Genomic DNA, 25,602 nt, shown 5'->3' on the forward strand with positions numbered 1-25,602 from the left:
ACTGCTGGAGGGGGTAAGGATGTGGGGAGACCTCAAGCACCCCCACAGCACCCCTGGTGCCTCACAGGGGTGCTGCCGGGAGGGCCAAACGACAGGATCAAGCCCAGGAGGTCATGGAAGGACCCTCTGAGAGAGCAGGATCCTGGGTTCAGAGTGGACCCCTCCCCCTTGCCACACAGCTGGCACCTGAGGAACGGGCAGGGAAGGGTGGCGCCCTGGCCGCAGGGACCTTGGGATGGGGCAGGACGGTGGCCCCTGCTCTGGTGCTAGAGAAGATCCTTTTTCAGGCCGCTGTCTCTGGCCCCCACCCCACCCCCGTCCCAGGAGCCCCGGCCACATCTGCCTCTAGCCACCCATCCCCCGCCCCAGCTGTCCGGCCACGTCAGTCAAAACACCTGCCTGATCCCCTCCTTCAGGGCACAGGGCGGCGGACTCCCCAGATGGCACGGCCCGGTGGAGCCGTGCCCACGTCCGGGCATGTCTGCAGCCCCCTGGTGCCACCAGCCTCTTTCCAAACCCTCATTGTATCCCTTAATTTAACTGGCACTTCCTGAGTACCCAGCGCCCGGCCATCCTTGTGGTCTCAAAGTCCCAGGAAAGCCTCTTCTCCAGTGGCACGTCGTGGGCACGGCTCCTGACCCCAGCCCGGCGGGGGTGCTGTGCCCGCTGGCGGCTCGGGGCCCGGTACAGGGATAAGTGGGGGCCGGCCTGGCCGGAGACTCGGGGGCTCCGGGGCGGGGGGGGGGTGGGGGGAAGTGCCATGTGGCTCACAGGGCCTCTGGGGCTGGCTTGGGCAGGACGGGAGAGGCCCGGGGCATAGGACGGCTCTCTCTGGCTTCCGCCAGCAGCCTGGGGGGTGAGGCTGGATGCGGGAGGGGCCGAGACGTTGCTCCGAGGGGTCACGCGGGCCTGGCAGGAGGGGTGCATCCAGGAGGTCGAGCCCAGCACCCAGGAATCTCCCGGGCAGTCTGTCTGGCTGCCTTTATTAAGCACCGACTGTGTGCCAGATGTGGGCCCAGTGCCTTCATGTCTTTGCTCCATCGGCCCCTCCCCCCCACCCTTTTGAGGGGCACCTTCACGGTTCCCATTTCACAGACACTCGGTGGCAGGCCAAACCCCCCCCCCCCCCAGACTGGGCGACCCTTGGGTGGGGCCCGCACGGGCCTCGGAGCCCAGCCCCCGTGGCCGAGCCCAGCGTCTGCGAGGTGCCACCCGCCCGGCTCCAGAGGGCACGCCCGTGGGGGAGGGGGACCCAGCCCGGGGACGGGGCGGGGGGGGGGCCCCGGGGAGCGGCCGCCCCCACCCTGCCACCCCAGCAGATGCTCCCAGCACCCATCGGACGCTGAGGGGCTCGAGAAGGGAGCCCAATTTGGAGACAAAGGCCGGGGGCTGCGGGCGAATATCCGTGGGCATTGTCGGCGGCGAGAGCCAGGCAGCCGCGTGCTCGAGGTCCACAAAGGGGTGGGGGAGGGGCCGCCGGTGGGCCTGGGCTGCACATGCCACCGTTGCCCGGGCGACGGCCCTCTCCCGGAGAGGTCTGCTGGGCCATTGTCCGGGGCACACAGGATGTGTCACACACCAGATGGCCGTGTGCTGTCTAAGTCAGTTATCGGGGGACAGAGTGAAGGAATGCGGCCGGCGCGGCGGGCCGGGGCGCCATCTGTTCCCCCAGACCGCGGGCACCGGGCGGGCATTGAGCGCCCGGCCGGCCGGGCCCAGCCTCCACCGCGGGCTTTAATTAGCTAATTCCATAATTGGGCTTTATTTCAGGTAAATTGCATTTCACACCCGAGAGGGCCGCAATGGCCCGTCCAGGAGTGAAGCACTCAGGCACTTTGTGTTCAGTCGATAATACGGAAAACAAAGCCGGGCTGGGTGCAGGGGCCGTGCCCTGCCCAGATGGGCGGCCCCGCCACAGCACACAGAGGGCCGGGGGGCCGGGGGCCTGGGGGGCCGGGGGGCCGGGGGGCCCGGGGCGCCGCGGAGGGCCCTGCTCTCCAGCCGGCCGCTTCCTGGGGTTTCCACAAATGTTTACCCAACAAGGAAACAACAGGTTTTGCCTTTCCAGTAATTGTTGTTCCCGCCCCTCCCCCGGTGGGTGCAGGGGTGGGGGGGGGGGGAGGCCACGGGCCCTGTGCCGCCCCTCCTGTCCTCCCCCGCCCTGGCCCGAGCTGGTCAGGCCAGATGCCGAGTCCCCACGGTGGGAGCCCCCCAGGGGGCACCGGCCCATTGGGGCGCAGCAAGGCGGGGACCCGGGGCCCTCCCTTCCCACAGGGGCCCGAGCTTCCCCTCCATCGGAAACCTGGGCCGCCTGTCCCGACACTGGCCTCCAGCGGCTTCCAGAGACCGACTCTCAGCCGCCCCCAGCCCTGCTGGCCTGGGAACGTGGGTGGGCTCTGGAAGGAGAACAGGAGGGCACAGCCGTCCCAGACGATGGAGAAACAGGTGTGTGGAGCGGACTCACCCCCCACCCCGGCCGAGGGTGACCGCTTGGGGGGCCACGCAGAGTGCCGTGGGCACCCCTGGGGTGGGGCGAGGGCGGGCTGGGGCTCCCCTGGCACGTGCCCCCAGCCTGCTTGACTCTGGACAGGCCCGAGGGAGCCCCTTGTTACTGATGGGGAAGTCAAGGCCTAGAGGGGGGTAGGCATGTCTGTGCAGGGGCCCTGCACCCCGCCCCCTGCCGTGGGGATCCCGTCTCTGCTCCTTGACCTCCTTAAAGGGAGGGTGGGCCCGGACGTGCCCACTGCCGTGGTGGAGCTCGGCCCAGGGCCGGTCTACCTGGGGGGGACAGACGAGTGTTCCCCTGGGTGGCTCTGCCGTCACCCCCGCATCCACAGCTCCGACCAGGCCTGGATTGAGTGTTGGGTCCTACCAAGGTGCCTGCCTTCCCCAGGGGCTCAGGGGCTGCTGGGAGACAGGCCGTGACCACATCTTGGCCACGCCAGGCGCCCACAACAGCCCCAGTCAGGAGCCATGCCAACCAAGGCTGCAGCCTTTGACGGGATCCACAGCCTCTGCGAGTTCTCTCAACACTGGCCCCCTCCTCTGTGACACAGACCGTGAGTTCCTATTTGGCAGCCACCTGGGCACCTACCTGTAAGGGGACTGGGGGGATCCTGTCCACCGGGCAGGAGGCGAAGACAGCTGGGCCGGGAGGTGGGGTGGCCCAGGTAGGCGCGCAGGGGAGGGCTGGGCGCTGTCCTGTCCACACCAAGCCTTGTGGCCCGAGAAATGACAGTGCAGCTGGTGTGTGGGCCGTGGGCCCGGAGGACACGGTCCCTGAGCTCCAACCCTGTGCGTGTCTGAGGACAACGACCTCACCCATCACCCCTGTCCCTTGGAGGAGTCACAAGGCCTGGAGGGGCTGCTTCCCATGAGGGGCTTCCAGAGAGAGCAGGAGGGGGCTTTGAGCTGGGCCCCGGATTTCAATACCAGGAGGTGAGGGTGGGAAGAACATTCCAGCAAAGGTGCCAACAGGGGCAAGGCCTGGATGGCAGGCCATGTTTCCTTCCCTCTGCTCAGCTCGCGTGGACAAAGCTGACCTCGGTGCTGGCTATGGGGACGGGGCAGTAATAGCCTGGCCTCAAGGTGCCTGTGGGTCACTGGGAGGGACCCTCCTGCCAGCGGGCTGGCTCCGGGCCTCTTCTCCTTCCCTGGGGCAGGGCAGACGGGCCCAGGGTGCTCCCCAGGAGGACAGGCGTGTTCCAAGGATGGGTCGCTCCCTCAGGAATCCAGGCGAGCGCAGGGCCCAGACAGATTTCGTGAGACCACGTTTATTAGGAAAAGCGTCACAATGAAGACTCAAAATCATACTGTGAAACTCATTAAAACACAGATTCCAAATCACCTTAAATTATTCTGATTTCTGTGAGACGTGACGCCCGGGAGGAGCCCCTGTCCCATGCAGGGACCGTGACAGCCTCACGCAACTCCTCGCCCAGCAGCCGGCCAGGGGACACGACGGTTCTGTGCCTCTTTCCAGCTGATCAGACCTGGCGGGGAGCTGAGGCGGGGGGCCGCACGCGGGGCAGGGAGTGAGCGGGAGAAGCTGCCAGTCCAAAGTGGGGGACATTCCACCCCCAGGGGAGCACTCTGGGGACCGCGGTGGGCTGGTCCCTCCTGCCCGAAGCCGTGGCCCAGGCCTGGGGCCTGCTGAGTGGGGCTCCGGGGCCTCCGTCATGGGCATCCTTGAGTTGGCATGGGCTGGGCCTGCCCTGCCCTGCCTGCCTTCTCCAGGGGTCCTGGGTTCGAGTCTGAGGGTGTGGTACCCCCAGACCCTGTCCAGGCGGCCCCTCTGTCTCCTCTCAGGAAGCCCCCTAGGGCCTACCAGGGTGGGCCTGCACTCCCTGTGCTGTCTCTTGGCCGTAGGTGGGATGCACCAAGTGCCTCGGGTGTCCAGCCTGCGCCCTGCCACCGTGTCCCAACTGCCACACGAGTGATGTGGGGTCCACGGTGTGGTCTCAGAGTCGAGAGGGGCCCCCGAACCCAGCCAAGTTCTAGTACCCGCCGGCTGGGGGGAGGCGGCCTCAGGGACCCTTTAAGAGCAGGCTCTCAGGGCAGCGCGGCTCACGGGTTGGGGGGGGGGGTCTGGGGCCTGCGAGGGAGGGGCCAGTGACCCAGGGGGCCCCTGCTGGGTGGGAGGTGGGCCCGGCCGCCCCCCTCCGGGCCTTCCCTCGAGGGCCTGGGGCCCCGAGCCCCCATCAGGACCCCTCCTCGGGGCCCCTGCGGGGCACAGTCAGCTGCTCGTAGGTGGGCAGGGCGTTGCCCGGCGGGAAGAGCTCAGGGTTGGTGGGGCCGCAGGGCTGCACCTGAGCCCCGCCCCCGCTGGGGGGGCGGCTCCCCGGGGGGCCGCCGTGGTGCAGGGACAGCAGCTGCTGAAGCATGTCCGTGATGAGCACCAGCCTCTGGTCCAGCTGCGCCACCTGTGGAGACGGGAGCAGAGGTGAGGCCGGCGGGGGCAGCCCAGGTGTGCACGTGGCCTCGGGGGCCCCGGGGCTCCGAGAAGCCCGGGGGCGGGAGGTGCCTTCGTGCAAATGCGAGCTGCGCCCGGGCCCCGGTCATGACTGTGCGCGCGCGGAACGAGCACACGTGTGTCCGCCCCCCCCCCCCCCCGTGTGTCTGCACCTGTGCAAGAGGCCCCTCCCGCCCCTTCTCCCGAAAGTGGAGCCCTGGGAAGGGCTCGAGGGTCACGGGGTGGGGTCTGTCCTCTGCCTGACCCCTCTGCCCCCCCTACCAACGGCACCACCGTCTTCCCGCTGAGCCAGAAAATCAGGACCCCGTGTGCACCGACCCCCCCCCCCCCCAGGGGTCAGGCCAGAGTCCCCGGCGCTCTCTCTGGCCACGTGGCCCGACACTCTGTTTCAATAGTCTGTCCTGCTCTGGGCACTGGGGCTGCCCCTGGTGGACAAGACAGGGCCACCCCGTGAAACGGGAAGCAAATGCGGGCGCAGCACGGCCCGGGGCCAGCGAGCGCTTCCCCGCCAGGGGCTGCTGGGTAGCCAGCCAGGAGTGCAGGGTCGGGGGCCAGCCTGGGGCGGCGCAGGGAGTCCCGGTGGGCCCTGGGTTGGGTCCTGCCCGCAGGGAGTAGGCCAGGAGGCCTGCCGAGCCGGTGAGCCGTGGGCCCGTGGGGTCCGGGTGTGGGCCAGGGTCTGGGGTCGCGGTGCCCTTGAGGGTGAGTCCCTCCCGGTGCTCCATCAGAGAAGAAATCAGGCCTTCCTTCCGCTGCCTGGGGTACCGGGAGCACCGGAAGGACGGGGAGCGGTGGGGACGGGAGAGGAGGAGCGCAGTTCTACCTGAGGGCTCCGTCCTGGGCCGCCCGGGGCCCACTTCCCCGGGACCGGGCAGAGCCGGCTGCTGGCTGGCCGGCCCCGGGGAAGATGGTTGCGGGGCGAAGTGGCCTTAAACCCAGGAGCTGGTCCCCAGGGCGGCCCGCCCCCCTCCTGCCCACCCTAGACCCGGAGCTGGAGGGGAGGGGGGGATGGTCGAAACAAGATGCAGAGGGGGTCCCTCCTGAGGAGCTGAAGGAGTCCCTTCACCTGAGACCCTGTACCGGGTAGGCCAAGATGGGGGCCAGAAGGAGAAACCCCCGTCCCAGCAGCAGCCCCCCTCCATCAGAAGGGCTGTGGGAGGGGCCCTGCCCCTTCCCCAGAGGCAAAACCCAGGTGACCCGTCTCCCAGCTCTGTGGGGCTGAGGCCGGTGCCTCCCTCAGTTGGAGTTGGGTCTGAGACGTAACCTGTGTAAGGTCCCCGGACAGGGGCCTGATCCTGTCTTCTCCCGGATAAATCTGGTGCAGCAGCCCCGGCTGTAGAGGGAAGGGGAAGGGGAGTGGGGCTTCTCTGGCTCAGCTGGGGTGGGGCCTGGGGCCGCTCCGCTCAACCACCCCCTGAACAACCCCCAGATGACCGTCCCACACCCTCGTTCTCTGTAGAGCCATTTGGAGGCCACTGACCGAGGCTGCAAGAAGAGGACTTGCTCACAGTCACCGGCCGGGACCCCCGCCTCTCCCATTTCACCCCTACGGCCCCCACCCCTGGGCTTCTGTGCTGGGAAGACGCGCCTGTCAGGCAGGGAGGGGTCAGGGCAGAAGCAGCCGGTCCTGGGAAGGGGTGAGAGCAGGGGTCTGGGCTGAGCTCAGAAAGCTGAGTGGACACTCACGGTGACTGGGACAGGAGGCGACGCGGAGGGGGGGGGGCCGGGGGGGGCTTGCTCGCCGTCACAGCCAAACCCCACCTCCCTCCCTGGCCCGAGACTCCCGGGGCCCCTCAGTTCCACTACCTGTGGGCGCCCTGGGAGGCCCAGCGGAAGTCACCTGGGCTCCCCGAGGCCTGCACACCAGTGGCTTTGAACAAGGCACATCCGGGTGTGGCCCGGTGGCACTTAACTGGCCCCAGCTCAGGTATCGATCGGTTTGGCATTAATTAAAGCACCAAGTACATTACAGAGGAGGATCTGTGGTTTCATAAGCTTTCACCCTGCGGCACGTGCACATCTGTCGAAGCCCCCAGGTGTGCGTGTGGGTATGGAAGCCTTTACAGGGTGTTCTGGGGCAAAGAGCAAACAGAGGTGTGGCAGGGATGCGGGAGGGGCGGGGGAGGCCGGGCCTCTCCTGGCCGCCTGGGCACCGTCCTGCGGTCTGTGCTGGGGCCGGCAGGGGTGCGGTGAACGGTGGGGGGGTGGTGGGTGGGCCAAGCCTTCCAGAGCCCTCCCGGCCCCTTCCCCCTGAGCCGTGCCCCTCCTGGAGCTCAGTGGCTGGCCTTGGTGCCACTCCCTGCCCCCAGGGCTACCTTGCGCTCAGCTGCTGGCTCTGAGCACCCCAAGTCTGCCCTGTACTTCCCAGCCCCTAGGCCCTGCCCCCCTCAAGGCTGATGGAGTCCGACACTCTTGTGCCTGGGGGCAGGGCATCAGGGTGGTCCCGGGACTCATGCAGCAGCCCCTTGGCAGGGGCCTTACTCGCCCGGGCCGGTGGGCTCCGAAGGGCCCGAGCTGGGGTGACGGGCGGGTAGCTCCTGTCTGGCCCTGGGCCTGCCTCTGTCACTTCCCAGAGAGATGGTCCCTGAGGTGGCCTTGTCCTGCGCTCTGTCTTTTCCACTTGGGCACAGGTGACTTTGTCCCGCTTACACGGTGGAAGGTGACGCGCTGAGCACTCAGAGGGCAGGGGTAGCTGCCATGGGCCACAGGGGTGCGTCCACCTGGCGGGCGTCCAGGGGAAGGCCGCCGCGCTCGGGCCCCGGAGCCGCTGGGGCAGATGGGTTTTGGGGATCTGGGACCTCATCCTTCCTTGCAATCTGATAGGGACTGAAAGACTAAGGCCGACAAAAGCACCCTTGTTCCTGGTCTCAACTCAGCAGACGATGCACGCGGCCCTCGCAGGAGAAAAAAGCAATTAGAGTAACAGCTAGCGAGAGGGCCCCGGGCGGCTGGTGATCAAACCCGAGGCGACAGGGTTCCTGTGTGATGTGGTTATGAATTTGTTTTCAAAAGAAAATCTTGAAAAAGAGTCTTTCAAGGGAAATTTTTGCAGAACCTGCCTGGCCTTGATCCCAGCCCCAGATCTGCTGATGGCCCTGGCCGCACTGGTGGGAGACAGCCAAGGGGTGGTGGAGGGGGGGGGACACCAAGGCCTGGGGCTCGAGGGAGGGAGCCCCCTGCTCTGGGAGGCAGCTCGCGGTGCCCTGGGGCCACGGGCGGTCAGGGTCTCAAGGTGGGGCAGGACCTGCTCTGGGACATCTGAGGGCCGTCTGTAGGGTCCCGGGACGAAGGTCACCTGGGCCCTCCTGTTTGCAGACTGTCCAGGACCCGTGTGGGCTGCAGGGAGTTGGGGGTCCGAGGCTCAAGGCACGCAGGAGTCTGGAGCCCCAGCTGGTTCCACGCTGGCTCGCACGCCAGGGCACGCACGGGGACATGGCTGCCATGACTCAGCCCGTCTGCATAACCTCACCTCTCACCTGCCCTCCATCCGTCCTGCAGGCCCCCAGCTCTCCCCCTCCCATGTCACAGATACCAGGGAGGTGCGGGAGTGAAGGCCCAAGGAACGTGGGGGCCCTGGGGCTGCCGCCGGCCGTCTTCTCCCCCCCTCCCCCCCCCCCCCCCCCCGGCTGCAGACCTGGGACACCTGCACGGTCCCCGTTCTCCCGGCCCCACCACTGCCGAGCCCATTAGACGGCGAAGCGGCTGCGGTCCTGGTGCACCTCGAGTCCCTGGAGGCTTCCTGGAGGAAGGGGTGTGGCTGGCCCACAGCTGGGGGCAGGGCTAGGAGGGACTCGGGGTAGGGGTAGCTTCCCCCAGCCAGGAGGGAGCCCCGTGCTGGAAAGCTCAGGGCAGAAGCCCGCCTTGCCTGTCCAGGGCCCCAGGGCCCCAGCAGCACCCCAAAGTCTCACCCCAAAGTCTCCCGCCACCCCTTCCAAACACACAGGGCTCATGCGAAGCCCCCAACACAGGGTGGGACACGGGGTCTGAGGAGTGAATGCCGACCGGCCCGCCCCATGACACAGCCCGGCCACGCCGAGCGGGACCACGGGCCCTGCTGGACGCAGGAAGGACCGAGGGGGTGACATCCTACCTGGGGCCGTGGGGCCACCGAGCAGGTGGTCCCGTCCCCACTCCGGGACTTTTGGGGCCTCTATCCCTGTAGACTGCCACGCCTGTGCCCTGCTCCTGTGGGCGTGGCCCCTGGCCCTCGCTCAGAAAGCCGCTGTCTGGTCAGGGAGGGCGGCGGGGGTCACGGGGACCTATGACTTTTGCCCCCTGTGCCCTCCCGCACATGCCGGGCACCCGTGTCCACGCGGAGGTGTTGGCTGCCTCTGGGGTCTGCCTGCCCAGAGCTCTCCCCACTGACTGTGCCAGCAGGAGGGCCCCCTGATGCGACAGCCGTGGTCCGCTGCCCTCTGGATCTGGAGCGCGCCAGGCTCGGGCGGGGGACACACACCGGCACGTGCACACTGCGAGCACACGGCGTCCTGCACTCCCATCTAGGCCTTTCCATCTCTCTGGGCCCGGCCCGTCCCTTCCGCGGTTTCCTCACCTCAGGAGAAGGTTGCAAATCTCGGCGTCAGGCTCAGCATCGTGTCTGTCGGCGGGGCCGGGGAGAGCCCTGCCCCCCCCCCCCCCGCCTCGGCCCAGCCCAGGCTAGGCCGCCATGCTCCCTGGCTGGGGCGGTTGCAGTAGCCTGTCAGCCAGCTCTCCCCTGCAACGAGCTCCACCTCAGTCCCAGAAGCCGCGTCCCTGCTGTGGTCCCCCGGCACGTCCCCCTTGGCTTTCTGGCCTCCCCTCCTTCTTCCCTCTTTATTCAGTCCACTCCAGACCTCCGGGCCGGTCCGTAAACATGGTGGCCTGTGTCGGGGACGCTCCTGCTGTCTGCACCAGCCACTGCCACCCTTAGGTCTTACCAACATCACCGACCGAGCTCGCCGCCCTCCCGATCCCCCTGAGCAGCGCCTAACCTCTTTCCCCCGAGACGCCCAGTGTGGGTTTGTGTCGCTCATCAGAATTAGGCTCCACGCGCCCGGGACCCCCGCCCTTCCTCGCCGGCGCTGGGGGGCTCCGGTGAACGCTGGCGGAATCAACGTAGCGGGTGCTACGGGGCCCAGCCCCCCGGGGACCCTCGGGCCAAGGGGAAGGGGGGAGGTGCGAGGTGTCCCTGCCCGGCGGGCGGCCCGGCCGGCCCCGAGCGCGCATGTGGCCTGCGCTGGGCCCCCGACTCCTCGGGGCTCGGGAGCCCCCTCCCCCACGGCAAGCCGTTGACAACAGCACCCGTAAATCACCCTCTCGGGAGGGCCCGTGGGGCCGGGCCGTCTTACAGAGCTGGGTATGAGTGGGAATAGATCACAGCACTTCGTAACGTCCTAATTTATGGCAGGAGACGGTGTAATTGCGTTTATGGCTTTGTTTTAGTGCTTTTGCTCTTGGAGGAAGACCGACCGTGTTTCTAGCTGCTGGGATTTACTGCCAGTCCCCGGGGCAGCCGCTCGGCTGGGCCTTTCCGCCCTGCGGCCAGCGGGCGTGCACCCAGCCGCCCCGGGGGGCGTGCAGGGGAGCCGCGGGAGGCTGGGGTGGGGGGGCGGTGGCTGTGTGCATACAGGTGTGCCGCATAAGCGCGGGGTCCGGGTGCAAGGGGAGGGCCGGGCACCGGACAGGCCGCCTGGGTTCGGGTCCCAGCGGGGTGGGCTGGGGTGGGTCGCTGCCTGAGCCCGCTTCTCCGGGCGATGGCACAAGCCCCCTCGGCGGGAAGCTGCAGGGATTGAAAGGGTTCACGCTGGGGACCCCGGAACCAGGGCCCGGCACCCGCTGAACTCCAATGAAGGGTCCCGCTGGCTCGTGACCAGTGATTCCTGAGAGCGCGTGTTCAGGCGTGCACGTGTGCTGTGCGGACTGAGGCTGAGCCAGGATTCTGGTCGGCGCAGGCTGGTCGGTGCGTGTGTGTGCACACGCGTGTGCACGCACACCCACACCGGGCTTTACAGAGCACGGGAGACTGTGTCGGGGACGCGTGGGCCGCTCGGGTGTGATTTTACACAGTTCGCCGCCCACCAAATCGTCCCCTGAGCTGCCGAGGGTGTGAGTGTGTCTAGCGGGACCTCGAGGCCCCTGGGCCTTTGCACGTGCCAAGGAGGTGAGCGCCGGTCCACAGCCGGCGGTGCTGCTGGGACAGCGCGACACAGGGGGTGAGCAGCAGGGGCCCCACTCGGCGGGGGGCTCTGCGAGGTGCCAGGTGTCTTCCAACAGGGACTCGTGGCCACCAACACGCGTCGTGTCCTTCTGCCGTCTCCCAGGCCTTCTGCTTGGATGAACACCGGCCCAGAGAGGCAGGAGACACGGCAGCCACTGCGTCTCGGCCCCAGCACCGGTGTCACGGGGGGCTCGATGGGTGGGCTCTTTGCTAAGGGGAGTGTTTTGGAGGCCGCGGACCAGGGCGCCTGTCCCAGCCCCCGTCCCTTGCGTCGCCTGCTGGGCCGTTCGCGCTGCAGGGCGGATGGAGGAGGCCGCGCACACGGAGGTGGCCTGAGCCGGGTCTCGGCCGGGTCCTTGGCGTACCGTGACCGGACGGTGAGGGCCTGGTCAGTGCCACTCCCCAGGCCCCTTCCGGAGGCCTGCCTGGGCCTGGCTGGCCCTCGCCGAGCAGGCCGCAGGAGCACGGGTCGCCTGCCCCTGAGAAAGTCCTTCTCCCCGCCCACAGACACGTGCTTGCCTGGGGGCGGGAGAAGGGGGGACCCCCAGCACCGCCGGGCTCCGGGCCGTCCACCGACGGGGGCCTCAGGATCATGGCGCAACCCTGCACACCCAGCCCCAGGGCATCCCTCTGCACAGACACCCCCGACTCCAGGCCCCAGCTCCGTGCTCCCCGCCGGGACTCCAGGACCTCGCCTCCGCCGGCGCACGGGTCTCACGGGGTCTCGGCCCAGCAGGGTCCCAGAGGGCACTCGGGCTCCAGCCTGCCCCCAGCCCTGTCCTCCCAGCGCAGACATTCACACCGTACGGCACTCAGTACCTCCCGCCCGCTGGGGCCCTGAATCCAACCCCTGGCCTCTCCTTCTCCGACACCCCAGCCTGGCCGGCCGCGTCGCTGGATGGGACTGTCATAGCCACTTGTCACCCACGGGCTGGGCCGTCTCCCTTTCGCCTTAGACAGCTGCCAGGCCGAGCTTCCCCCCGCGGACCTGTGCTACCGCCCCCCCGCGGAATTCCCGGACTGAAAGCGAATCTTCTGCAGCCCCCTCACCCAGTCCTCCCTGATCCTCTTCTCTCAGACCCTGAGCACGTACGCCCCTGTTGGTCCTGCCCCAGGGCCTTTGAACGTGCTATTCGCTCTGCCACCACGTCGTACAACCTCAGCTCCAATGTTGAGAGCAGACTTCCCCGACCTTTCCAGCCAGGGGCCTCCGATCTCACTGCTCACAGTTCCGTCTGCACGTCTCTCCACTCCGCAAAATGTCCTAGTGTGTTGGTTCACTTGCTCGTGGCCCCTTCCACCAACCGAAGGCTCCTGAGGCCAGGCCTTCGACCACGCTGTCACTGTTGTATCCCCAGAGGGTCTCCCAGAGCCTGGCACGTAGTAGGTGCCGGGTAGATACACGTGGCATAAAGTTGGTGCCTCACAAATACTGCTGGCTGAGCAAACGAGGCCCCCTGACATTCTCTGGGGGCCCCAGTGCCAGGCAGGAGGGACAGAGGTCCCCCAAACCCAGGGCTTGCTCTGTCTCTGGAGCAGGGGCCAGGAGCACTGCCGCCACTGCTCTCAGGCCTTTTCATTGTCATTGATTTACCAGGGCTCTTTGTATATTAAGGAAGTCTGTCCTTTGACACGTACATCCCGACCGGTTTTCCCTAGCGTGCTATTTGCGTCGTGAATCAGTTTGTGGCAATCGCGAATATTATGTTTTGTCTTGCCGTACAAAAGTCTTATTTATCTGTTTGCTTTTTCACGCAGTGGGGGTTATCCCTCTTCCCCTTTCTGGCTTCTAGATTTCTGTGCACACTTGGGTGGCCCTTTCTTCCTGGCGCTTTTTTGGATGTGTACTTTACCCGCAAATCTTTGATTTGCATGGGACTTAGTTTGAACTAAGGTTTCAGTGCTGATCCTATCGACGCACCGAACTTTACTGAGTGGCCTTCCTTTTCCCCTCTGCACGCGAAGACCTTTTTATATACGATGTTCGTTACACCCCAACCTACCTTGCCATCTGCGCGAAGACCCTAATAATGGCGGCCTAACAACGCGCTTTGCTCTGGGTCATTCCTACACGGCAGGGCTGTTCTTTCTGGAGGTGGAGAACCTCGGTAGCTCCGTCCCCGGGCCCAGCAGAAGAGGCCTCGAGGGGGGCGGGGACCAGCTCACCGGGACAAGGCCAGTGTGCTCTGCCCTTGGCCCCCGCGGCCCGAGGGATGCGTTCTTCTGCTCCCCCCCGGGGGAAGCCTGTCCTCTGTCCCACTGTGTGGTCCGAGCCCATCGCCCGCCCCGCCGGCCCCGGCCTCGGAGCCCCCTGTCTGGCTCCGCTCCCGCCCCCTCCCTCCTGGCCGTGAGGAACATCCTCCTGGGACCCCACGTGGCTCGTGCCCTCAGCTCGTCCACGTTCTGCCATCTCCTCCACGAAGCCTCCCTGGGTTCTGTCCTGCATGCAGAGAACTGCCCCCCAGGCCCCGGCCCCCGTCTACCTTTCCTTTCCTCCAAAACTCATGCCCACACCACCGGCCTGTTTCTCATGGGTTTTACTTCCTGTCCCCCCCCACCCCCCCCGGACGAAAAGCCCTGCAGAATCTGTGGGCACTGTGCTGTTCGTGGACACAGTCCGTCCTCCCGGACACGCAGTCCCCTGCCCTCCCCCGCGCCTTCATCGGGGACGACACATCCACGGCCCCAGCAAGCCCCACTGAGGCCTCCGCGACCGGCTTACAGCAACGCTTCAGGGAGGAGAAGGCTCCCGGTGCAGAGTCAGGGGGACCCGGAAGGGGGGCCCGGGCGGTGGGCTGGGGGAGACCCCGGGTGGGGCTCGGGCCTCCCTGCCGGGCCGGCCAGCCCCCAGCGGGGCCTCCGGGGGGTCCCGGCAGCGGAGGCCAAGCAGGGGCCGCCGCCCGCCCTGCCCACGTCCGGCAGCCCTGGGCCGGGCCGACGGAGCCGCCCTGCTCGGGGGCCGGGCAAGCAGGAATGTAGGGCAGGCTGGAAACGGGGGCTGGAAGCGAGAGGCCGTGTTTATGTTGGCGGTGCAAACGCCCCACCTGCGTTTGATTCTCCCCCGCCTCCCCCCTGCGCTGCCCCTCTGACGAGCCTCAGAGTCCAGGAAGCCAGGGGGACGCCGGGCAGGACACTTTGTACCTGGAGCCAGCGGCGGGGCGGGGGGGAGGGGTGCCTCCGCCGAACCCCAGGCCGGCGGGAGGGTGATACCCCGCCCGGCGACGGCTGGCAGGTGGGCAGGGGCTGCCGGTGGCTCTGCTGGCCGTGTGCTTTCTGCCACCGGCTGCTTCTGGTCAGGCCTGGCCACCCCCACGCCCCCACCCGGGGGGGGGGGGCCCTCGGCTGGGGCCTGGCGTACGGGAGCCCTAAGCCCGCCAGCCTCCGGGCCACCTAGCGGTGCCCCCTCCAGGCTCGGCTCACCCTCCCTGCAGCTCTCCATGGCCAACAGACCTCGCCTCCGTCCTCACAGCCCGTCTTGGCCCTAAGCGCAGCCCCTGGAGGTCTCCCTACTGCCCTCGGAATGGAGACACGGCCCCGCCTTGGCCACAGGGCCCCTCATGGTCTGGGCCCTGTGTCCCACCTCAGTCACTGCCCCTTCATGCCCCAGGCTGGCTTCTTCCGGTTCCTTGGATGTGCCACAACCCTCCCTGCCTCAGGACCTTTGCACCAGCCGGTCCCACTTCCTGGAATAGTCCACCCCTCCGCAGAGCCCACGGATCCTTCTCCTTCTTCTGCCCCGGGCACCGCTGGCATTATTTGCTTCCTCAACATCTGCCTCCCTGAAAGCAGGGACAGGCCATCCGTGACCCCTCACCGGCCGGCTGACTCTGGGCCCAACGGGGAGGGACAGCTGCGTGGGGCAGCTGAAGGGGCCCGTCTGACAATGGAGGTCCCCGTGTACGTGGTTGGGTCTCCTGGGGGCAGGGTCTGGCTCCCCTGGACAGTCCCTCAGGCCCATGAAAGAAGGAGAAGGCCCCACGTGTCCCCCAGGCTCCCAGCACCTCACAGCCGCCTCTGACCAGTTCCCTGTCCCCCAGCTCCGGCCACACCCACGGCCCGGAGCGTTTTCTCTGCACCCCTCTCTCAGGCCGCGCTCCCTGGCCCCGCTCAGCCTGGGCCCCCAGGCTGGGGCCCGCGCACCCAACCCCACCTGCCCGGCCCCGCCGGCCGAGCCCCCTCCCCAGTCCGCGGCCCGGCCCGGCTGGGGGTTCTCGTGGTCTCGTTTCCCAGCCGGCCCGCTCGCAAGGTGCGCGTGGCCTAAGTGCCGCCCCCAAACGCGAAGACGTTTCAGAGAGTTGTCCCCTTGGACCGGCCGCCTCACCCCGGCTCCTGTCCCCTCCCAGGTCACCTGGCTTCTCCCCCCGCGGCTGTACTCGAAGGCACCGACGTCTGCACGTGGACAGACTCCCTCTGCGGCAGGTCTCAGCATAAATGGTAACGGGAGACGCTGCGGCTCTCCACTGGCTTCTTTTTATTCCACACGGGTCTCGGGGTTGTCTTGTGGAAACATGTCCACGGAGCCTGCTCCTGGGGGCGGCCGCGCAGGGAGCCTGTGCGTGGGGCTCTGGGAGAGTCACGTGGCCGGTGGCGGGGCGGCTGAGGGCTCAGAGGACAACCCCCACCCCCCCCCCGCCTCCATCCCCCAGCTGTGCAGGCTCCGAGGGACTCAGGGGAGGGGGCTCTGCTCCGGGAAGTGGCCTTCTGGGGGCCGGGGCCAAGGCTGTGCTCTGCAGTGGCCCTTCCACGTGGCCCCTGCACCTGCCTTTCTGCTCCCCCTGGCCCCTCCTTGGCCCGGGGCTCACAGTCAAGCCTTGAGGGACGACCCTCCCCTCTTGCTAAAGGGTTCTTCCTCCTTTATTCTGGGGACTGGGCTGCCCCGCAGGTGGGGTGGGCCTCCTGTGACCCCGCCTCCGACATGCCCTCGACCCCAGAGACCACTGGCCCCCGACAGAGCACTTTGTGTCCTTCGGCCGTCTCTCACCTTCCCCACCCCCTTGCCACCAGGAAGGATCGCTTCTGCCCGACACCTGTCCCCCTGGCCGCTTGGCTAAGCCACACACTGTGTCCCCTGCTCCCCGGCCGCTGCAGACCCGGGACAGTCCGCCCGCATCCGGCCCGGGGGTCCCCCAGAACGCTGCCGGCTGGCACCCTGCTGGCCCACTCACCTCCCACGGTCTGCCGCCTCCCCCAGAGCTCTGCGTGCCCTTCTCCGTCTGCACCTCGAGGACCCGGGGGAGAGGGGTCCTCTGCCCTGGCCTGTCCTCGGGCTGTCCAGCCGCTGTCCGAGGCCGCCCCACGGAGAACACCAGCCAGCTTAGCTCTCTCCCCTCTCCCCAGGTCACCGGCATGCCCCTCCCTCCACCAGCAGACGCCCCGTCACGAACAAGCAAAACGAACGAAGCCCTCCCTTGACTTTGCCCTGTGGCCACAGCCCCCCCGTCTCTCCTGGGAGGTGCTGTCCCCTGTCCTCTGGGCCCAGGCCGGGCAGCACCTGCATCCAGCACCACGCACGGGCATCCTGCCTGCTGGGCCACCTCTGCCAGACGTCAAGGCGTCCGGGACTCAGTGAGTCCTCTCTGGGCCCGACGTGTCTCCCAGGCCGCTCCTGTCCGAGATCCCTGCTTAGGTAAGGGGTCAGGTCAGAAATCCCGGGGCCTCCCGGCTCCTTGCTCTCGGATCTCTCATCTGAACCAACTCCAGAGGCACCAGCATGGTCAAGGCTGGACGTATTCAGGGCCCAGCAAATCCATCTCGAATCTGAGCCTCCTTCCTGCCCGCCATAGCCGTTGCCCTGGGCTGAGCCACCAGCAACCCACCGCATGCCACGGCCGCCTCTCACCTGCGGCCCCATAGCCACTCTTAGACCTCAGGAGAAGGGCTCCCCACGCCCTCAGCGCCAAGGCCAGGGTCACCATCGTGGCCCTGATGCCCATCACAATCCGGTCACGTCTTCCTTGCTGCCCCTGCTTGATCGGCTCTGTCTTATGGGCCTTCTGTGCAGGCTCAGTCCTGCCACGGGGCCTTTGCACCTGCTGCCTGTGAGGCAGGCTCTCCGCTCTGTGAGCTTCAGGCTGCCTCTGCCGTCCTTTAAGCATTTACATAAGTGCCCCTCTCAGGTACCACCCCATCCCGGCATGCCTGTGACCTATCCGCTGCCCTGTCCTCGGTCCCTATCACCGTTTGGCCGCCCTGTCTCCTTTTGTGTCTCTGTCCACTGCAGATGGTCAGCTGCTTGAGGGCGGGGCTCGTCGCAGCTGCTAGGCCAGGGCCGGGCGCATAGTAGGTGCTTCGTGGAGACTCGTGCAGAAGGGGCCACCAGAGGCCGGAACCGTTCGGGTCGGCTCCAGGGAGGGCGACCAGCAGAGGGGCTGAGGGGCTGGGCCCGCGTGTGTGCTCATGCACGCGTGCGTGCGTGCGTGCGTGCATGGGGGCACACACACGAGCTTCCGCCAGAGCTGTGCCGAGGGCCACGCCGGCTGCGGGTGAAAGCTGGGACCCGGCACCTACAGGACTCAGGGGTGGCGGCCGGGACGGGGGTGCGGGAGGGCTAAGGTACAGACCGGCCCCCCGCGGTCCCCGGGGGCCCTGCCTGCTCTCGAGGTGCCGGGGTGTCGGGTCTCACTGCCTCTCCCGCCTTGGTCCTGGCCCGGAGACAGCAGCCCCATGACTCAGCAGCCCGGCACAGGCTGCAGCTGTGGCTGAACTAGACGGGCAGGCAGCCCCCGGCCCCCCGGCCCCCCGGGCCCCTGGGCTGGGACCCAGCCCGCGGCTGCTCCCCCACCCCCACTTCCTGCTCAAGCTCCTAGGACAGGATTCCCTGAATTCGCCGCCCCCTGAGGCTGGAACCAGGTTGCAGGCTGGGCCCGAGGGCTCTGGGCTGGGGTCCCAGATGGGGGCCGGGGTGGCCGGGCCTGGAACCTGGCATCCAGCCCCTTTCCTGGCACCTGCAAGAACCTGTGGGGAGGGAGGTGTGGGACGTGCCCGACGGCAGGGCCGGAGCCCCCTTCCGGAACCTGCCTTCCTAGGGAAGTCGCAGGGGTTTCCTCCCCTGTGGGCTCAAGCCCAGTGTCCTGCCTGGAATGTGAGGCCTTGCTGGGAGCTTGGGGTGGGCGTTCCCCACGTCGTGGAAGTGACAACGCCCTCCCAAGGCTGTTCCCTTCTGGCTCGTGAGGCCCAGGGCCCTGAGCCAGAAGCCCCCTCAGCCTGTCCTTCCTCTGCCCGACACTGTCCGCCTCTTGCACAGCCCTCGGGACGGGGAGCTCAGTATCTCATGGGTAAGCCCAGCATGCTCGCTCTGTCTGGGTGTTGGGGCAGATCCCTCCACGAAGCACGAACCCAAGCCCCGGCAGAACGGGCAGATGGGCCTCCGGGAGGCTTGGGCTGGGGCGGGAGCGCACAGGCAGCTCTCCGAGGCCTCCCACAGCAACTTCTGGTCCTCCGGCCATCAGAACAGCGAGGGGCCCTCCAGGCTCGCCTGTCCTCTCCGCCCCCCCAACCGCCCCGTCCCTGGCACCTCGGTGCTGCGCCCGGCACCCCGCCCTGTGCCTTGCCCGCGCTCTGCCCACTGCCCCCCTCCAAGTCCCTCACCCTTCACGGCTCAGCTTGGGGTGGTTCCCACCTCGCTGGGTCTGGGCGCCTCCCCGGGACCCACCTCCCGGGGACGTGTGGCCCCGGGGAGGCCTGTGCTCTCACCTGGCCACAGCCAGGCACAGCAGGTGCTCGGTGTCATGTGTGGGGGCGGACCCGAGCCTCTGTCCCCCCGCCGCCCCGGCCCGGGTGCCCAGGCCCTGGCCACGCTCCCCGTGGCTAAACAGGGTGTTGCTGCAACCCCTCCCCCCACCCCCCACCCCCCACCCCCCACCGAGACCGACTCTCTGGGAAGCGGGTGAGGAGGTGGGGGAGCAGGGTGGGCGGGCAGGAAGTTGCCGGGGCTCCAGGCCAGGCCCCGAGTGCTCCAGCCCCATCTGGACAGAATTGGCCGGTCCCGCGCCCTCTCTGCTCCCAGCACCCCCCCTTCCCAGGCAGGCGGACGTTCCCGGCCCTCCCCTCCGTCCCCGTTCCCTGGCCCACCTTCCCTACTGTTGCCTGAGGTCCCTCCCTGGGGCCCCTGCCCTTGGGGTTCTCGCTGGCTCCCCCGTTCTGCTGGCTGGGTGTGGCCGACCGCCTGGTCAACAGCCCGACCCCACCACCTGCCAGCACGGGCCCTGGCCTTCGGTCACCTCTCCTGGCTTTTGTCGTGGCCTCTGTTAGCCACGCGTGGGAGGGGCGCTCTGAGAGGCGGTGGAGGGGTGGGTCTGCCCGTCCGGGGCCTGGGCCAGTCTCTCGACCCCCTGCCCTGCAGTCTCGTCCCGGTCACGGGGGCAGGTGGTGGTCAAGTCACTTACAGTCACTGACGGGTGACAAAGTGCCACGGCCGGGAGGGCAGGGGCCCAGGGCAGACCCAGAATGTCGTGGCCGTGCCCGGGGGCCCATCCTGCGGCACGGGTGACCCACGGATCAAGGTGGTCTTTACACAGGTGCCGGGAGAGGGCACAAATCCCCAGAGTTCCGGGCTCCTGGTTGGGGCGGTGTCCCAGGAGGGGAGCCCGGGGGGCAGGTGGGGGGCCTGGCTCTCAGGCTCTGCCTCCCCCCTCCTCCCCCAGCCTGGACGGACACCGGGAGGGCTGCGGCGAAGGTGGGGCACCCCAGGCCAAGAGAGACCGTCTCTGGACACAGGGGCCTCCCCTAGTCGAGTTCCCCGGGGTTCCGGGGTCCCACCCTACCCGGGGTGGGCACCGCAAGGCACTGGCCCCGGTTCCGTCACTTTTGGGCCTCGAATCCGCTGGCTTCTCCGGAAGCCCACGGGCCGCCCGCCGTTTGGGGAAGGGAGGAGGGGTCGGGGCCGGGGAAGGGAGGCCTGTGCTACCCCAGGGCGTCCACCCACCCTCGGCAGAGGAGTCTGCATGGGGGCCGGGTCAAAACGGAAAAGAAAGGGACTTCTCCGCATCCTCACGGCCCCCTGGCCGGGCCACCCATGGCCCCTGTGAAAGTGACAGAGCCACTTTTGTCCCCCTGCACTCTTGTCCCCACCTCAGTCCAGTCTCCACACCAAAGCTGTGACCTTAGGAAGCCCGGCTCTGACCCTGAAGTGTGTGGCCACAGGGCCGGGGCACCGGCGGGGCCGGAGCAGAGTGGCGGGGGTTCCCAGGAAAGCCCACAATGCTCGGAAGGTGAGTGGAAGGGTGGGGGAGGCGTCCACCCAGGAGGGAGGTGGGGGGCTGGCTGGGGGCCCGTCTGGCCTAGGCTGACCTGGGAGCTGATGAGAAATTCAGGCCCCAGCCTGCGGCTCCCAGCCCGCCCTTCCTGCTCCTGAGGCCGGAAGGAAGAGCTCTTGGGGACACCGGGGCTGGGTGGGGGGGACCCACACTGGCCAGACCGGGTGTGGTCTACAGGCCTCTGGGAGGACGTGGGTGGCCCACTGTCACAGCCTGCAGGTTCCCCATTCGTGCCCAGATCCAGGGGCCTTGGAGACCACCCTTGGTACCCCTTGGGTCACATCTCAGCAGAAGCCCCCGTGCCTCTGTCAGCCTGAGTTAAAGGCGGGGAGGGCGTCCCCACTAGTGAGCCCTTCTCTCTCATTGCTGTCCCCTCCCACCAAGCCCCAGCCCCCGGCTCCCGTCCAGGGACCTGCCAGCTCCAAGTCTGCACATGTGGCTTGAAGTGCCTGCCTCCTTACCTGCTCTCCTGCTCTTCTCAGACCTGGCAACACACCCTCACCTTCCCCCTCTGAGCCCCTGCCCTCTGCTGACCAAGCCCTCTTCCTCCTCCTTCCCCTCCTCCCCAGGAGGAGATGGTCAGATCTTCCAGTCCCCCCACCATCGCTCCCTGCCTCCGTTGGGGAGTTTTCTCACCGTCAGCAAGCGAGGCCACTTGAAGAGCTCCCGAGGGTGCTATATTCCCCATCCCTAATTCGACCCCAGATGCAGCCCTTTAGCCTTCTCAGTTGCCTCGTCACTTGACCTTGGTATTTCTAAATCAATGCTTATATTACGATTCCTTGCTTTTGCAATTTTAGATGTTATCTAGCAGCTGCCTAACATGGAAGACGAGAGATCACGATTTCATTTTCACAACCCCTGCTCCTACCACTCCCCTATCCTCTCAATAGAGTTATATTGCAATTCCAGGCTAAGTATTTACCGTTTGAGTTTTATGTAAAAATTTCGCAACTTTATATGCCTACATAAATGAGGTTTTTACTTGAGTCATGTGGTCTTCTATGATTATGACTTTTTGTTTTGCCTGGGGTTAAGAGTTGCCTTCATGTTTTGTTTAACATTTTAAAAAAGATTTTAAGTAATCTCTACATCCAACATGGGATTCAGACCTACAACCCCAAGATCAAGAGTTGCGTGCTCTACTGACTGAGCCACACAGGTGCCCCTGTTTTGCTGAATTTTTAATGCATCTGTCACTAATTCATTCTTAAACTTTCTGCCAGAACTGTAAAGCTTCTATTCATTCAGTTGAGAACACTAGCAATCTATCAGCTTCATAATGTTTTTTTCCTGGAAGTTTCTTCCTGGAGTCCTTGAAAGACTGGTTGTTCTCCAGGCCTGCTGAACAACTGTAATATCTAGAACTTCTTTCCGTCTCATGTTGGGAATTTCCTTAGCCAGTTGGTCTATCTTTAATTATCTACCTATCTATCTATCTATCTATCTATCTATCTATCGTCATCTATTTTGTGGTGTTGGATTCTCCTGGTTCTTGCCTTTCTTTTTTGGTTTTCTCTTCATTTTGCTGGAGCATATCCTCAAGCGACTTTCTGAGAAAAGGCACGTGGTAGGTCAAACTTTTGACTGTGCGTGTCTGAAAATGTCTTTAATCTACTTTCATACCTGAGACTTTGAGTGTAGAACTCTAGATTGGAAATATTTTTGCCCTCAGAAGTTTAAAGGCATTTCTGCATTATGTGCTAGTTTTCCGCATTGCTGTTGAAAAGTCTGATGACACTGTGTATGTGACCCACGTCTTCTCTCTGGAAACCTAGGACGTCCACTTTATTGCCGGTGTCAATGAAATCACAACCTGGGGCCCTGAGGAGGACACTTGGGGAATCAAGGAGGAAAGAGTAGAAGTCTTACTTCTCCGCATAAAAGCGTTCACTGAGTCCCACTTGTCTTTATCGCGATGGCTCACTCTCCACCCCAGCTGCTCCTGGGGTCCCCATATTCAGAACCTCTCAGAGCCAGCTTCTCCAGGGGCTAAGCCTCCTGTCTCTGGCTGGACCGGGGGACAGGCAGTACCCGGCTTCACGGGCTGGGAGCATGTATGGCCGGGGAAGTGTCTGCTGCTCGGACCATCTCCAGTAAACATCCTCTCTGTCTTCAGTCCCCTCCGGCAGTTTGGAGGCTCCCTGGGGCACCTGACCGCGAGCCGGCCCGGGGTTCTGGGCTGGGAGCCTGTCCACTCTCGGTGGCTCTAACACTCCGGGTCTCCAGAGGTCCTTCTGCCTCCCCATCTCTACACTTTTGTCTCTCTTTTCTTCCCTTCTGATCACTTAAGCCTTGTTGATTTATATTTTAGACCACTTAAATGTCTTTACTGTCGTTTTAATGGGGTTTGGAGGGAGTAGAAATAAACACACGTGTTAATTTGCTGCATTTAACCAGAGGGTGTATAGTGACTTCTCAGCCGTCTTCATCTGGCTTGTGGTCCCTGGCACCCACCGCTCTGGTTACCAGTGGCCTCCCAGTGGCCAACTCACCCTGTCTTCTGCCCTGACTTCTCAGAGTTTTCCTCTGGGGGAGGGCGGGTCCCCCCACTGAAGCCCTCCAGCTCCCGGGACCCCACTCCCCTGGGTTCTCTCTTCCAAGCCCCCCCCCTCCCCGGGGCCCCCTTTCTCTGCTGGCCATAGCCCGGTGGCTGCCTCACTCTGCCCCTGTCTCCGGCCTCCTCGCGTCCGCACGCTGGAGGTTCCTGGTTCCTCAGGGCCAACCACGCCGTGGAGCCCCAGCCCTGGCCTCACCACTTTGGTGTCTCGGGGGCATCTCGAATCGATACGTCCTGTCCTCCTTGTTCTCTTCATCCTAGGAGGTGGCGGTGCCACACAGCCGTCTGCTCCACTGCCGTGTCCCCTCCCCTTTCCTCACCGGCAACGTCCGGTTCCCACCTGAGTTCCATCTGGGATCCAGACACATGTAGGATTTGTCCTGGACAGAGATGTCAAGCGGTCCCCACGGCCGTTCTCTCTCTCTCCCTCTCTCTCTCCCTCTCTCACTTTCTCACTCTTTCTCTCTTTACTAACAGAACCAGGAATCAAAGGGGTTGTGTGCCCACCTGGAGTAGAGGTTTGGTTTCTCAGGGGCCCCTGTAGCGACTTGGGGTGTATGTTACATTCTGGTCAGTGGACCAGAATGGACGTAAGAGAAGTGGACGTAAGAGAAGCTCATACAGGTGGCCTCTGTGCAGGGTCTTGTCCCTCCTTCCTGCTGCTGGAATGCAGATGTGATGGCGACTGTGGGAGCAGCCACTGGGGGCCATGAGGCGGAAGATGTGTGTTCTGGACCAGGAAGCAGGCAGAGAGCAGAGTCCTGGGGCTTCCTGTGGTGCGACCCCGGGGGTGGCAGCATGCTGTCTGGATTAGGTTACCACTGGTGTTGTTGTCTTAGCGACAGCCGGGACCAGTCCCCTGCCCTGAACCCGGTCGGTCCCCTCTGGTGTCCCCGCCCCATTCAGCACAGAGCTCAGCAGCATGTAAGCCAGTGCAGGTCCCCTCCAGTCTAACAGCTTCAAACTGTCCTGCGACTTCCCGTCAAAGTCCGAACTCCTTACGGGGGCGCTGCCGGACCCCGATCCGTGCTGCCAGCGCTCCGCCCTCCCCCGTCCCACTGGCCTGGGTGCCACCGTCCCCTTAGCGAGCCAGGCTCTCACCCCAGGACCTCAGGACTGATGTCCCTGGCCCCCGAGTAAAGGTTGGTTGAATGACGTAGGGAACAGTTGAGCAAGTGACATGGTGTAGCCTCTGCTCTCAGAAAGCGCAGGAAGCTTCCGGGGCTCTGGCTGGGGTCAGAGCCTGGCCGTCAGCACCACGAGGTGCCGTCAGGGCCAAGGGCGGCTGTGGCAGCCCTGCCTCGCTCCTGGATGCCTGTGCGGCTCACGGGCCCCTCATCTCGTGTCTGCCACAAGCACCCCACTGCTCACTCGCTGTGCGCCCCTCTTCCTCCCCCGGTCCTCGCTGCTCCGCAACCTTGCGCCTCCCGGGGCGCCTGCGGGCTCCTTGCCCGTTTCTCCCTGGACCGAGCTTCCCGAGACGCGGTTTTGTGCAGCCCCCCCAGCACCTGGCACCGTGCCTGGCACGCGGGAGGCGCCCGACTCATGGGTCGGTGGACCCGGGGTGGATACAGTTGCCCTGCACCCCTCTCCGTTCTCCCGGGGACCCGCTGGTGGTGGGCCGGGCGGGCCCCCCGCCCCCTGCCCCCCCCCCCCCGCCATCTGTACCCTGTGGGCACCTGGCCGCAGATCGTGGGAGCAGAGGCAGGAAGGGCTCAGAGGCCAGGCCTGGCTCAGCCTCCAACACGGCCGTCCTCCGGAGTTTCCGTGACTGTGCGTAACCGCACAGCGGTTTCCATCCACGTTGCCAAGTGGCAGCCGCCGGGCCTGGCCACGGGTTCTGATCCCCAACAAGCCTGCTCTCCGTCAGGCGGCCCTGGGAAGCTGGGGAGCACCGGGGGCCCGAAGGGTTAAGCCGCCCTCCACCACCCCGGTCTCGAAGGCCGGGCCCTCTTTCCTTCCAAGTCACAGCTGACGTGAAATGGAGCCTTAAAATGCAGCTGACACGGAAAACAATAGCGCTCCCTCGGAGAGGTTCTGCTGTGGGCTGGATGGCCCCCCGCCCCCCAATAATTACTCAAGACATTGGCATGAGCCAGGCCTGGTTAGGTAACAGGCTGCTTGCTCTGGAGACTTATAACTCACAGACAGTACACATGATCTCCGCAGACAACAAAATCGTTTCCAGGATGGCGGGGAGGGCGAGGCCTCAGGGAGAGGGTATGGGGGCAGGAGGAGCCCAGACCGGGCCCGGTGGGGGTGGGCCCGAGGGAGGGCCTCCGGGGGGCCCCAGGGATGCAGCCTGGGAACTTGGGAGCTGGGGAAGCTTCTGTGGGGAAGGCACCGCCCTGACCCTCGCCGCTCTGACCCCCCCGCCCGCACCCCAGTCCCTGAGGCGTGAGGCCACCCCGGTCCGGTCCTCTACCCAGCAAAGCGCGGGGGACGCTCATTCATACTGAAGTGTGAAGGTCCAACTGTGTTGGGAGAATTCCCTCCTTCTCTGCAGAAGATCGTTAATTGTCCGTCTACTGTCCGCGGCCCCCATGCACATTACTCCCTCAAGGGCAGGTCCACATACTTTCCCCCGGGTTCCCAGCGCCTAGTACATAGCAGACATTCAGAA

General features: G+C 65.8%; 1 protein-coding gene across 9 annotated transcripts in view; it reads right to left on the reverse strand.

The window, feature by feature from the left end:
• Window positions 1-3,757: 3,757 nt before the first annotated feature.
• The window catches only part of KCNQ1 (potassium voltage-gated channel subfamily Q member 1), a 321,574-nt gene continuing 299,729 nt past the window's right edge, over window positions 3,758-25,602 (reverse strand). For 4 of the 9 annotated variants that reach the window (XM_045486311.1, XM_045486307.1, XM_045486306.1 and 1 more), the window contains 2 exons: window positions 6,234-6,302; window positions 3,758-4,922 (listed from right to left, as the gene is read on the reverse strand). In XM_045486311.1, coding sequence (XP_045342267.1) covers window positions 4,701-4,922; window positions 6,234-6,302 — 291 coding nt within the window. In that variant the 3' untranslated portion in view covers window positions 3,758-4,700. The remainder of the gene's footprint in view (window positions 4,923-6,233; window positions 6,303-25,602) is intronic. The other 5 variants (XM_045486309.1, XM_045486308.1, XM_045486305.1 and 2 more) reach the window with 3 other exon arrangements.

The sequence above is a fragment of the Leopardus geoffroyi genome, chromosome D1, assembly GCF_018350155.1.
Source record: "Leopardus geoffroyi isolate Oge1 chromosome D1, O.geoffroyi_Oge1_pat1.0, whole genome shotgun sequence".
NCBI classification, from domain to species: domain Eukaryota; kingdom Metazoa; phylum Chordata; class Mammalia; order Carnivora; family Felidae; genus Leopardus; species Leopardus geoffroyi.